General features: G+C 40.8%; 2 protein-coding genes across 2 annotated transcripts; one reads left to right on the top strand and one right to left on the bottom strand.

Annotated features, from left to right (window-relative positions):
- Positions 1 to 899: 899 nt before the first annotated feature.
- On the top strand, positions 900 to 9,216 carry LOC125893638 (serum paraoxonase/arylesterase 2-like). Its single transcript, XM_049584410.1, has 9 exons — positions 900 to 993; positions 1,242 to 1,309; positions 1,537 to 1,592; positions 1,742 to 1,907; positions 6,682 to 6,805; positions 6,893 to 7,093; positions 7,213 to 7,294; positions 7,946 to 8,074; positions 9,055 to 9,216. Exons 1-9 carry the CDS (start codon positions 911 to 913, stop codon positions 9,214 to 9,216), a joined length of 1,071 nt encoding a protein of 356 aa, XP_049440367.1. The 5' UTR covers positions 900 to 910.
- Positions 8,184 to 12,861, bottom strand: LOC125893637 (potassium channel subfamily K member 5-like). Its single transcript, XM_049584409.1, has 5 exons — positions 12,588 to 12,861; positions 11,820 to 11,931; positions 10,629 to 10,795; positions 10,365 to 10,533; positions 8,184 to 10,249 (listed from the first exon to the last, which is right to left on the bottom strand). The coding sequence occupies exons 1-5, from the start codon at positions 12,771 to 12,773 to the stop codon at positions 9,528 to 9,530; spliced, it is 1,356 nt and encodes a 451-aa protein (XP_049440366.1). The 5' UTR covers positions 12,774 to 12,861; the 3' UTR covers positions 8,184 to 9,527.
- Between the last annotated feature and the right edge of the window lie 613 nt (positions 12,862 to 13,474).

Raw genomic sequence — 13,474 nt, 5'->3', positions numbered from 1 at the left:
TGTGTGTGTGTGTGTGTGTGTGTGTGTATGTGTGTGTGTGTGTGTGTGTGTGTGTGTGTGTGTGTGTGTGTGTGTGTGTGATGAAGACCAAGTGGATCTCAATTTCTTTAAGCATGTCATAGCAATCAAGAAAATCTGTACCAGTGCAGAAGGCTGCTCCTCCTCTGTGTGGCATATATCAGTTTCAACATCACAAAGTTAATCATTACCAGATGTGTGAGATTGATTTCAAGAGGCCGAACGTGATTTAACATTTATGACTTTATTGTTCGTACTGTAATTTATTGACATCATGTCATTGTGATACAGATTGCAAAAAGACAAGACTGTTTTACTCCATAGCACACAATTAGAAATGTAAATATAAGAAACACCCTGTAGGCAGAACTGTACATGCAGTGCTGTATGGGGAACAACTTTTCACTCTCTGTGCACCTCCTGACCTGTGAGCTATTTTAGAGAACTGCTTGATCTAATGCTTCACGTATCTGCCTTCATTAGTGAAAATCAAGATTGGGGTTGGGCTACTTGTGACACATTTACAAAAAAGTCTCACAGAAAAAATAGGCTCGACATATCATGTCAACTGGATCAGCCAGTAGTTACTTTTACAATAAACTAAGATGCTTTTGAGGGTAAAACTACTCAAAACATTTTAATCAACATGATAAAAGCAGTTTATTTAATGTAGGGAACAGCAGATAATTGAACATAATAATTTTCATCATAATTGCAATTGCAATTTGTTGCTTTGATGATGTGCATCAGTGTCTAGATGAAGTGAGGATTGAAGAAGTAGTTTGGAGAATTCACTTCTGATTTGAGAAATGTACATTGGTTCTTCTTGGGTAAGCACTCTGGCTCCATCTTTGGTGTAGCCTTGTAAGTGCAGTCTAAAAGTTCCTCAAACATGGCTGCCATGAAGAAAGTGCTGGTTGCTGCTGTTGTTGCTGCCTTTGCAGCTTTCATTGGACACCGGTTTCTTAAAGTGAAGTAAGTATTTTTTGGAATCCATATATGGTGGTAGAGTTGGGGTTCAGTTGTATGTCTTCTATGTGTGGACAGTTGTTGCACACTGTGGTAGTTTTAAAGATAAAGTGAAGGAAAGCAGGAAGAGGACAAATTCTACAAATTTAACAGTAACCAAGTTGCACTAATGAAACATAAATAAATAATGGTAGATTTCAGGTTCTGCTTTGTTGTGCTATGAAAGGTTCTGCCATATTTTATTTTCTCTGCAGGGAAATGGTCCTTGCTTTTAGAGAAATACCTGTGAAACATCTCAACTGTCATTATTTACAGAATATTGGTAGGTACTCTTAACTTCATGCCCATGTCCTTGTCTTAATTGTGGGATTTACATTGTCAAATGTTCTGTAATTTAAACACGTTTCTTGAGTTGGTGGATGTCTGTGTCAAATGTTATCTCACATGATGAAGAGTTTGAAGTCCAGGTTACTGACAGTAGGTCAAAGGTCAACACTGCGGTAATATTAGAACTGAGAAGTATAACCATTTTGGTTTTGTTTGGTGCAGAATATGGAGCAGAGGATATCACAGTACTCAAAGATGGACTGGCCTTCCTGAGCACAGTATGTCAACATTTTAGCATTAACTAAGGAAACTGCATCAGTGCAGTTTCCTTAGATAATCCATGATGTTAAATTGTGGGTATACAGTTTAAAATGTATCATAAAGCAGATCTGCACCAACACCTTACACACAGTGCCTCCCATTTCAGGGCCTGAAATATCCTGGATTACCTTCATTCTCCGATGAACCAGGGAAAATCTACATTATGGATCTGCTGCACCCGAAACCAACTCCAGTTGAGCTGCAAATCAAAGGAGAGCTGGACCTCACCGATTTCAACCCACATGGCATCAGTGTGTACATCGATGAAGCAGGTAAAGTACAAATCAAGTGCAACATCTCTACTATAGAACAGAGAAAATTATTTCATTCAAATGTCACAATTAATTTGAAGAAAATGATTAAAAAATATTGACATCTCACATACCTCTCACTGATTGTTGTGAAGGCATATGACTTTAATCATACCCTCTCATGTGCTTCTTGTTTCCCGTAAAATATCTTATTTTTCAATTCAGCTATTACACAAGTCATTCAACAAGTAAGATGTTGAATAGTCTGAGGTTAAAATATACAGTACACTGGTCCCAAAGGGTATCTTTTAGATGATAGGTTATGAATGCTGATGCTCCTTGTCATTTTTAACATTTAAACAACCAGTTTCCTGTATATACTTTAACACTGGAAACACAAGTCTTTGTCCAAATGGTACGAAAAATGACTGGAAAAGACAGTAAAAGCAAAAACAAAATGCCAGTTTCTTCACATCAAAAGATGTCTGTAAGGCACTATAGTTATGGTGAGCGCTGATGTAATGCCAAATAAAACAGACTGGGAGTGAGTCTCTGCTGCTCACTCTGTTCTGTTGAAGAACAATAAAGGCAAAATGTTAAGATAAGATAAGATAAGATGCAGCTTTATTGATCCCATAATTGAGAAATTCCAGTGTTACAGCAGTCAAGGAGAAAGAGTCAGATTAAAGATTTCAAAATGAAACTTAAAAAACGTGCAAATAAGTACAAAAATACAAGAGACGGTGATAAATAACAATAATAATAATAATAATGAAAATAATAGGAAGTGGATAATAATGAGCAGCAGTGAATGAAAATGAGCAAAAAATGAGCAGTGGATAAAGGGAGCACATCTAGTGCAAGTGATTGTATGTGCAAAACAGCAGACAGCTGTGGTGTCCATAAAGTGTCCATAGTGTCAATAAAGTGTCCATGGTGCAGTCTACTGTGAGCAGTGCTGGTTATGTAGCCTGACAGCAGCAGGCAGGAAGGACCTGCGATAGCGTTCCTTCACACACTTTGGGTGAATCAGTCTATCGCTGAAGGAGCTCTCCAGAACTTTTATCTCCTCCTGCAGAGGATGGGAGTCATTAGTCCTCAGAGATGACAGCTTGGCTGTCATCCTCCTTTCTCCCTCCACCTGCACAGAGTCCAGAGAGCATCCCAGGGCAGAGCTGGCCTTCTTGATCAGCTTGTCCAGTCTCTTCCTGTCAGCAGCCGAGACGCTGCTGCCCCAGCAGACTACTCCGTAAAAGATGGCTGATGCCACCACAGTGTCAAAGAAGGTCTTCAGGAGCGCCCCATGCACTCCAAAAGACCTGAGCCGCCTCAGCAGGTAGAGTCTGCTATGGCCTTTCCTGTACAGTGCTGTTATGTGATTGGTCCAGCCCAGTTTATTGTTAAGATGAACACCCAGGTACTTATAAGATGTCACCATCTCAATGTCCTTTCCCTGAATGTTCACCGATGTTGGGGGGAGGAGTCTGCGCCTGCGGAAATCCACCATCAGCTCTTTGGTTTTTCCCGCGTTGATCTGAAGGTGGTTCCTCAGGCACCAGTCCACAAAGTCCTGGTTCAGTTCTCTGTACTCCCTGTCGTCCCCATCTGTGATGAGGCTGACGATGGCAGAGTCGTCAGAGAACTTCTGCAGATGACAGGTGGGGGTGTGGTATGAAAAGTCTGCAGTGTAGAGGGTGAAAAGGAACGGTGCCAGCACCATCCCCTGCGGGGCCCCCGTACTGCAGACAACCAAGTCTGATACACAATCCTGGGTCCTGACATGCTGCGGCCGTTCCGTGAGGTAGTCCAGGATCCAGGATGTGAGGTGATTAGCCACCCCTATGTGCTCCAGTTTGTCCCTCAGAAGCGCAGACTGTATGGTGTTGAAAGCACTGGAGAAATCAAAGAACACGATTCTCACAGAGCTTCCAGGCTTCTCCAGGTGGGAAAGAGCTCTGTGCAGGAGGAAGATGACGGCATCGTCCACCCCAATGCCAGGCTGGTAGGCAAACTGCAGCGGGTCCATTGAAGGGCCTAATGCGGGGCGGAGACGAGACAGGACCAGGCGCTCCAGAGTCTTCATGAGGTGCAATGGTAATGCCACCAGTCTGAAGCTGCTGAAGTCCTTGGGGTGCAGAGTCTTGGGCACGGGTACCACGCTGGATGTCTTCCACAGCTGTGGTACTCTCCCCAGCCTCAGGCTCAGGTTGAAGATGATTTCAACTATCCCGCACAGTTGGTCTGCGCAGGACTTCAGGAGCCTGGAGCTGATGCCATCTGGACCCGCAGCCTTCCTCGTCTTTATCCTCCTCAGCTGATCTCTCACCTGACAGGTAGTGAAGGACAAGCTGGAGCAGGGGGGCTGTGTGCTTGGGGGGGGGAGTGATGAGGTGGGGGGAGGAGTGGGGGGTGTTGAGATGTCCGGGGGAGCAGAGGTGGGGGAGGTGTCGAAGCAGTGTGCCAGGAGTGTAGGTGGGCCAGAAGGCGAATGTCAGGATGAGTGGAGTTGCAGCCGTGATGTCTGGGCCAGGGGCGGGGCAGACTGATCTAAATCTATTGAGGAACAGACTCAGATCATTCACCCACTGCTGGTCACCTCTGGCCTGGGAGTCTGGTTGTTTGTGTCCTGAGATGGTTTTCAGACCTCTCCAGACTCCGCTGACGTCGCTCTGCTGCAGCTGTTCCTCCATCTTCTTTTTAAATCCATCCTTTCCCCACCTGATGCTTCTCCGTAGCTCCTTCTGCATGGCCTTCAGTTCCTCCTTGTTTCCAGAGTTACAAGCTCTCCGCTTCTCCTTCAGGACCTCATGATGCATGATAAGGCAAAATGTTATATGTATAATAAGTAAATTAGAGAGCAAGGACCAGAATGGGAAACTGGTAGTTACTGTACAACCACAGATTTCCTTGAAAGTACCTGGCAAAGAATTTGTTGACTCATGCAACAAAGCCCTGAGCATATACAGTAATACGGTCCTTTGTGGTAAAGCAGATTGGTGAGCAAAACTCATGTGCACTAGTTTGTAATTTACTGGTGACGAGGTAACCCAATATACTTTCATTAAAAAAAAAAAGAAGATAAAAATAGATGGAGGAGACCTGCATTCATATATGCAAGTAAGAATTTGGGTTTTATTTATATTACTTAGCAGACTTTGGAGGATTTTTTGTGTGTGTTTTGCCCAGAAAAATATGGAAATAGACTGAAGATATAGTGGTTTTGGATTTTAAAACTGTGCCCCTGGAAAATCTCTTTTATTCATGGTTTCTTAGCTCTTTTAGAATAGTTTTTGATTTAGCAAATTTTAGCGGTTTATAGGGAAGAACATAATAAAAATAATTAGGGCTGTCAATTGATTAAAATATTTAATTGCAATTAATAGCACATTTTAATCTGTTCTAAATGTTCCTTAAAGGGATATTTTCAAGTTTTTGATACTCTTATCAACATGGGAGTTGACAAATATGCTTGTTTTATGCGAATGAATGTTTATTATTACTGCAGCAATCCAAAATCATCACAAAGACTGTTCAGAATATTCTCCAGAATAACCTCAAAGGTTCTGCATGCTCAAAAAATATGCTGAAAGCTTACCGTGGTAAACAAGCAACAACAGATGGACATAATGACCTGAATGTGACATTAAACTTTGTAATACTAACATAATGTTTTGTCCAACTTTACACTTGTAAAGGTTAACTAAACACCTCCTGTTTTTTTAAGCAGCTCAACCTACTCAGGTGGTGACTCGATTCACATCAACAATACATGTGAATAACTTTGGTCTTGTCGAGAGAACCATCAGCAGAGCTTTAAGCTGAACTTGATATTTAAAAGACACCTTTCTTAATCTATTTCTGCTCACAGAGGTCTGTCTCTGCTTGCCATCTACAATGTTACTGCCTCATCGCTTCCTGATTCCCCAAACTATGAGCTGGGCCAAAGGTCATAATTACAGAATGTACGTACATTAACTGTGCATCAAAAAAAATTGTGGCAATAAAAGTTATTTGATGAACTCGTCATCAACGCATAACTTTGACAGCCCTAAAAAAAATGATAAAATAAGGAAAAACAAATTATAATAGGAATGAACAATAAGAAAACAATTTTTAGTTAGAATGTATAAAATTTCATTAAAAATCAAACCAGATTTGAGCTTTTATTTATGGCCTACATTTCTTCAGCAGCACTCATTTAGTGTATTTATATTCAGTAATTACCTCTGGTATTGTAGCTTTGATTGGTAGTGGCGGAGTCCGCCATTCCCACAAGGGGTTAAAATAGTCTTCACACATACAGGGGATTTGATTCACAGGAATGCAGTATGTAATCCAGTCTTAAAGCTGTCTTAAGTTACTGATGTTAACCTGATGCTCCTGATGTTGCCTCAAATGTAAAGACATCAATTGGACAAACACAGGGTGGCTTTTATTATGAAGGACCCACAGGAAACACAGTGTGCTTGTCACAGGGGTTACGGTTGACCGCAATCGCTCATCAAAAATGTGACTACAAAAATGAGAAAAAAAGTTATTTTCTAGAATCTTTCTAGTGTTAAACCACACTTGCTGTTACCATAGTAACCACAAGTGTCATCAAATCAATCTGAAATCTTACGGATGTAAACCTTAAGTAAAACTTAATAATATAATTGCAATGACTCAACAGTTATAACAGAACACGAGTGAAACGCTAACAGAAAGTCATGTTTATTCAACCTATTATTTTCATATTCTAAAGGTGAAGGAGGAGAATAATGACGACACACAGCACATTGCTCTTTGTTTGCAGATGACTCTGTGTACCTGTTTGTTGTCAACCACCCTCAGCACAAAAGCCAAGTGGAGATCTTTCATTTTGTTGAAGAGAACACGCTTGTGCATCTAAAAACCATCACCCATCCATTACTCCACAGGTATGTACATATTAACCCTTCGCAGTATCGCACATTTTACATCTCACAGTCTCTGTGGCGTTTTATCTGATTCATCTTGTCTTTCAGTGTAAACGACATTGTTGCAGTCGGAGTGGAAAGCTTCTACGCCACAAACGATCACTCCTTTACCAACAAGGTGCTCCACTTTGTGACTGTGCTGCTGGGTCTCCACTGGTGTGATGTGGTGTACTACAGTCCAAAGGAAGTGCGGGTGGCAGCCAGTGGCATCCTGTCTGGGAACGGCATCAACATATCACCTGACAAACGGTTTTCTCAATTCATTTTAGCAGTCACTGAATATGCATGTTTTACTGAATGTATTTGCACAGTAATATGTTTCATTTGCAATGCTAAAATAATGAAACAGGAATCTTTTTCTTTTTCAGGTATATTTATGTTTCAGATATTATCAACCATGAGATTAAGGTTTATGAGAGACGAGAAGGCGAACAATTGGTGCATCTTAAGGTAATACAGTGTTTTCCTATTTTCAACAAAAAAAAATTAAAGGAACAGTTCAATTTTGCGACTCTACCATCAGCTGAATATGAAGCTACAGCCAGCAACCAATGAACTTAGCTTTCCATAAAGACCAGAAACCCCTCAGTAAAACCCCAAATCTTTGTTTTTCCACTTCAGTGTTTGACTTGTTAAAGTCACATGGTATAATGTGTTGGTTAATGAGCTTTGGAGGTGTTAGTAGGTGGATTTTATTACATTTGGACAGAGCCAGGTAAGCTGTTTCCACTTTTTATACTAAGCTATGCTAACCATCTGCTGGCTGTAACTTCATATTTAACATACAGATGTGAGAGTGCTATTCATTTCACAGAGCTGACACAGAGCCAGGCACAATTCACACTCACGTTCTTACCTTTGGCTAGAGGACCCAGAGAAAAGCCACACTGATATGTGAACATGCAAACTCCATGCAGAACGGCCCTAGCTGGCCAGAGGTTCGAACCTGCACCACTGTGCTACCCGCAAAAAAACAAAAACAAACACACAATCCTAAAAACAATGCTCATACATGCTTTATTCTACACGTATGTATCAGTATATCCAGAGGACAGAATATAATTATCAGTTTACTGTACATACTCTGATGTTTCCAACCAGTCTGTAGCTGTTGGGTCACTCTGCGATAACATCGAGGTGGACCACAGGACAGGTGACTTATGGCTGGGTTGTCACCCAAATGCTGTGAAAATCTCACCGTATAACCCTGAAGATCCACCAGGCTCTGAGGTTAGTGGTTTTGTTTGTTTGTTTGTTGTTGTTTTTTTATGAAATTATATTTCAACTTTGGGTCACAAACAGGCTCAGGGAATGTGACAAGGAGAGAGTCCACGCAAGGTTATTCTTAAAACAAATATAATTTATTAAGGTCAACACAAATGAACAAGAGAGTTTAGATCAGCAATAACAACAATGCGAGCAATGTGGTTATGTGTCATGTCAGCTGTGGAGGTGCTGATGTACAAAAGCAAAACAGGATGACAGAATGAACAAATAATCAAATAATCTTTTTTTTTTCTCACTGAGTGAAATGAGCTGGAAGTATCAAAGTGTCAGCCATGATAAGAGCTGGCTGAATTCTATACATGCTGAAGGTGCTTCCTTTCTTGTATCCTTTAGCAAAGGGTACACTTGATCATCCTTTACAAAAGGAAAGGCGATAAAGTCTTTCCACAGTTCCCTCAGCAACATTTAAAATGACGTGCCTTTCAGGCAAACAAAGGATAAGTTAATATGAGTGGACAGGAAGGTGAGCATGATTAACCATTCCCTCCAACCTTGGTAATGAAGTAGTATTTTCAGCATGGTAAGAACACACAGGGCGAAGTATCTAAAATGTGTTTTTAATAGTCCATCTTTGGAACACTAGTTTCACCACAGCAGAGCGATATCAATAACAAAATGCAGTTGCATAATTATGTAACTTAGTGTAAGTGCAGTGGGATTATATTCATTCTCTCAGCACCACGGTTGACCTCGGGTGGATCATTAGTCCTTATCAAGTCTTTCCATCTTTCCCTGACCTCATGACTTTTTCCATCGAGTTCAAGGAAAGTGTTTAGGAAAAGACAGAGTGCAATTTTTTTTTACACCCTATGGACCCTGGTAAGCATATTCAGCTGACCCTCCCCGGTCAGCCAAAATCCTGATGACGGGCATCACAATTGTTATTTAATTTGCCTGATGACTTTATTCCTGTTTTCCTTCAGGTCATCCGGATCAAGAACATTCACTCAGTGCAGCCTGTGGTGACCCAGGAGTACGCTGATAAGGGCCACGTGCTCCAGGCCTCCTCTGTAGCAGTTCCCTACGAGGGGAAGTTGCTAATTGGCTCTGTTTTCCACAAAGCCCTGTATTGTGATTTGAAATAATCTGCGTTCTGCATCGAGGGTCATCAAGAATAGAAATGTTGTAAGAAAAGCGATGGATGGATATAGGAGGAAAAATAAATAAAATCTTGATTCACAATTTGCAAACGAAGAGTAGTATTTTACCTGATGGCTCACTGAGTGCATGTCATTTTAAAGCAGTATACTGTCTAACATTCATTTAGAATCATTTTTATGAAATGCACTTTGTTTTTTATACATTACAGTATTTATAATATTTTCATCTAAAACTCCTTCACACAACACTATTTCCACATTTCTGGTAAAAGTAAAGGACTTTTAGAGAAGATCTTTTACCCTTTTTCATCCTTATCAACTAACAAATCTTCCTCTACAACCTTTGATATTGTAAATCTAGTCCCTCCACCACCATCAGGATGCTGTACCCTTTCCTCCTCTGTAGCATTCTCAGGAGCTACAGTGAAGTTGATACCCGCAGTCTCTGAATCAGATTCAGGACTGTCCTTGTTTTCCTCTTTGTCCGTCTTCACGCACTCTGCAGGTTCAGGGTCTTCGCTGCTTTCTTTTATTAGAGGACTCAGAGGATGCACCTTGTGTTCATCTTTGTGCACGACGGCCTCTGCGTTCATGAACACTTCACTGATGCTGATCATGCGTCTGTGCCGCGGCGAGCGATCCAGGGTCTGGATGTTAGTGACCAAGATGTCACTGCAGCTCTTGGAGCGATTTATGTTGTCTGCAGGCTTTCTACTTGCTGTGGTTCCTATCTCCTTGATGACAGTGCTGTAGTCGTCGTCGTCCTTCTCTGATAGGAAGTTGAAGATGTCGATGACGTCCGGCTTTATTCCTGGGCTGTGCTTCTCCTCTTCGGGCGGGGGTTCCTCGTCGTAGAAGCGTCTGTGCCTGTGTCTTCTTTTCTTTAGCACCTTGTGAGCTTTCACCACCATGTGGACGTTCCAGCTGAAGAACAGAGACAGCCAGGCCAGGCCCATGTAGATCCATAACTCTGCAAACACTCTGTACAGTCTGGGGTAGTCCATGTTTGGATTTACTCCTGAAATGAGAGTCAGTGCACCAATGTGACATTCATAACAAAGGACTTAACAAAACCTCAGATAAACATTAACCTGAGATTAACTGACTTACATAATGCCATAAATCAAACAAACCTGCCACATAATCTCCAAAACCAACTGTAGTGAGAGTGATGAAAGAGAAGTAGAGGCCTTCTAAGTAGCTCCACCCTTCCAGAGACATGAAAATAAATGGAGGGATCACCAGGTGCACGATCAGCCCCCATAACAGGAATAAGACTGTACAGGTTAACTGGACCTTTTTCTGACAGAGGGGAGAAAATACAGAACATCTTCATCTAATATCAGTAGAAACACAGCATTAAGGCAAATACTAACAGCTTTCAGCAAGTTTCTTACCACTGAAATGCCTTTACGGATCATAACCTGGGACAAACGTTTGGCCCGGTCTCCGAAGAACGAACCCAGCTCGCTTATCCATACCAGACACAGGGGGATCCCACACAGACCGTACAGGATGCAGAACACACGACCACCTTTAGTCTTCGGAGCAACATTACCATAACCTGAGAAATATAAGGAATATTTTGTAAAGGTAGAAATAATAATAATAAGTCATGTATTAGTCCTTTATTAATGGAAAATAAAGTCTGCAAGATTGAAAAGATGGACACTGTATCATCCTGTAGTGTTACAGGCTTTATCTTGTTAACTTGCTTAGGTATTAATATTGCAGGAACACCTCTCCAGTGCACTGCTCCATCTTTGCAACTGCAGAATATTTTTTTCTTCTTTCAAAAAACATATACAGTATATTTTACCATTGTAAACCATCAAACCTGCACTTATTAATGACAGTAATTCATGAATTAGGGGTGTGGGTTTCGCAATTTTTAATCAATCGTCAGATGATTTCAAAAGCTGGCTAAAGTTGTTTTTGTCTTAATAATCAATGTGACAAAACATTTATCCTATTACAAAGTGGCATTGAGCTTTTTCTGTCTTTTTGTCTTTGCAAAATGAATTCATGAATTGGCTAACAGAGGTGGAAGAAGTACTCATATCCTTTACTAAAGCAAAAGGTTAAAGATTTGACTGAGAGCAGTATTTATTTCAAATTTCTATAGATATCACAATAATATCATTATTGTGAACTCTTGGCCATGATAAATAATGTAATAAGATGTAATAAAATCTGATATAGCGTCAATCATATTATACATATCATGAGCAGCATTGTAATGTTACAGCTGGTGGAGGTGGAGCTCATTTAAACTCCTTCATATATTGTTAGTTTAATCTAAAACACACTACTGATCATGTGTTTTGTTTGTTAAATCTTAATCTATATAGCTGTAAGATATATGTAGCGGCGTAGAAAGTAAAATATTTCCATCTGACATGTAGTGGAGTAATAGAAATACTCATGTAAATCAAAGTAGCCTACCTCAAAACTGCACTTAGTTACCTTCCACCACTTATGGCTGGTAGCAAATAAGTAGTGAGTGGAATCAGCTAACACTATATAATGTTATTAGCCTATTATAAGATGGTTATATTAGTGCCAAACACTGTAGAAGCGATACAAACCTATAGTGGTGACAATAGTAGCAGCAAAGATGACAGAGTTCCCCCAGTCCCACGTGTTGAGATGTTTCTCCCCGGTGATGGTCACACCTTGGCCCGCAGCATCTGACACAACCTGGCCGAGTAAACACAATAAAGCCTCAATAAAAACCCATTCACAAACTACTGTCACTTCCGTTACTACCCTCCCCTTTACAACACCGGTAACAAACTCATTGAAAAACCTTCATTGTGGCTGATTTTAAACTTTTGTCAACAGTGAAACTCGCGCTGCCATTAACGCGGACACACCTTGCGCAAACATTCAAATATTTGAGGTGTAGCACTGAGACATGCACCTTCACGCTCAGCACTCCTCCATGTGCTGGAACAACCATGAATGCTCACAACTTTAATGGGAACATGCGTGATCAAATGGACAGAATAAAATTTTTGCTGTTTCCTTGACACCTGATCTGGTTGTTGATTCCTAATCAGGAAAAACAGGTTCTGTGCGTCCTGACGTGTAAAGGCGACAAGTTTCCCTTTTTTCACAATGTCTATGCTCTAATATACTTTGTCTATAGAAACACGGTGTAATAAAGAGCTGTTTGACTTAATTACTTTTATACAATAGCTTTAGGAGAGTTGATGGGAGCTGAGTTAGTTGGTCAATCACCCAAAATTGCGCACAGAAAGCTGGTGAAACTCACCTTCTTTATGGTAAACAGAAAACGTCTCTCTTACAGATTTATTTTTATGTCTGTCACACATCTCCAAACAGATCCATACCTGTATAATCTCATCCAGACTTTCTTTTGTCAAGCAGCCATAGTTCCTCAAAATCCTTTCCTTCTGTAGGATATATTCCTCTCTGGCTGATTTCCAGTTTGGCTCCTCGAGAATCTGGAATATCGCGGCCCCGATCGACAAGTAGAAAATAATACATGACGTTAAAAACGGACCCTTATCAGCCATATTAAACTCATAACTTCAGTCTTTAAGTCGGCGAGTTCAGCAGCTCTTATTCCCTGTGAGGTCTGTCGCTATTCTACCCGCTCTGCTGTCTTCCTGGTGAAACATAATGGGGGAGCATTGCGCTGCTCTCACTGGGAACTGATCTCAGCTCCATTGTTCACACAGATCAGTGCATTCAACTTAAATTAGGCTATAAATGATCATTTTGACAATAAACTTAGGGGAAAAACTAAAACACACTTATAGTCTCACAAAATTATGAAAATACTCTATATGGTTTTATTCTGTCTTCACACAAATGACATTAAATTGTCTTTATGTCTTTATTGTCTGACATATCTTTGTCTCATTTTCAATGTAGAATTAACAGGCCTAGGTTCATCTATGTATATATGATTTCTCAAGTTGGTAGCAGAATACCTGCAGGAAACTATTATAGCAACATTCAACAGGGGGCAACATGTTGTCTTCAGCTGGCCAAGTTTCACACAGTGGTATTATGCGTGTGTTTGTGCTGTGCTGCTGTGTGTTGGTGATGACAGTTGCTCTTATCTTCATCCAGAAGGCTGGAGTTATGTTCAACACACAGCTGGGTGGATCCTTGCTGCTCAGCACGATAAAGGATAAGAGGTGTTTTCCTCAAGTGTGAGAACACGCTGTGAAAGCTGAAAGGAAATATTTTGGGGTCTATCTATCTATCT

This window comes from Epinephelus fuscoguttatus, linkage group LG8, assembly GCF_011397635.1.
Source record: "Epinephelus fuscoguttatus linkage group LG8, E.fuscoguttatus.final_Chr_v1".
In the NCBI taxonomy this organism is placed as follows: domain Eukaryota; kingdom Metazoa; phylum Chordata; class Actinopteri; order Perciformes; family Serranidae; genus Epinephelus; species Epinephelus fuscoguttatus.
Note: the sequence above shows the minus strand (reverse complement) of the source record. Positions and strands in the feature narration are given on the sequence as shown.

Bases quoted from the DNA above. Each gene is read 5' to 3' on its own strand.
- LOC125893637 (XM_049584409.1), bottom strand. From the start codon at position 12,773: ATGGCTGATAAGGGTCCGTTTTTAACGTCATGTATTATTTTCTACTTG. The intron at 11,932-12,587 runs GTATGGATCTGT...TTACTCGGCCAG, and splicing joins GTCTGGATGAGATTATACAG to GTTGTGTCAGATGCTGCGGG. The intron at 10,796-11,819 runs GTTTGTATCGCT...TATATTTCTCAG, and splicing joins TACTATTGTCACCACTATAG to GTTATGGTAATGTTGCTCCG.
- LOC125893638 (XM_049584410.1), top strand. From the start codon at position 911: ATGGCTGCCATGAAGAAAGTGCTGGTTGCTGCTGTTGTTGCTGCCTTT. The intron at 6,806-6,892 runs GTATGTACATAT...CTTGTCTTTCAG, and splicing joins ACCCATCCATTACTCCACAG to TGTAAACGACATTGTTGCAG. The intron at 7,094-7,212 runs GTTTTCTCAATT...TTTCTTTTTCAG, and splicing joins AACATATCACCTGACAAACG to GTATATTTATGTTTCAGATA.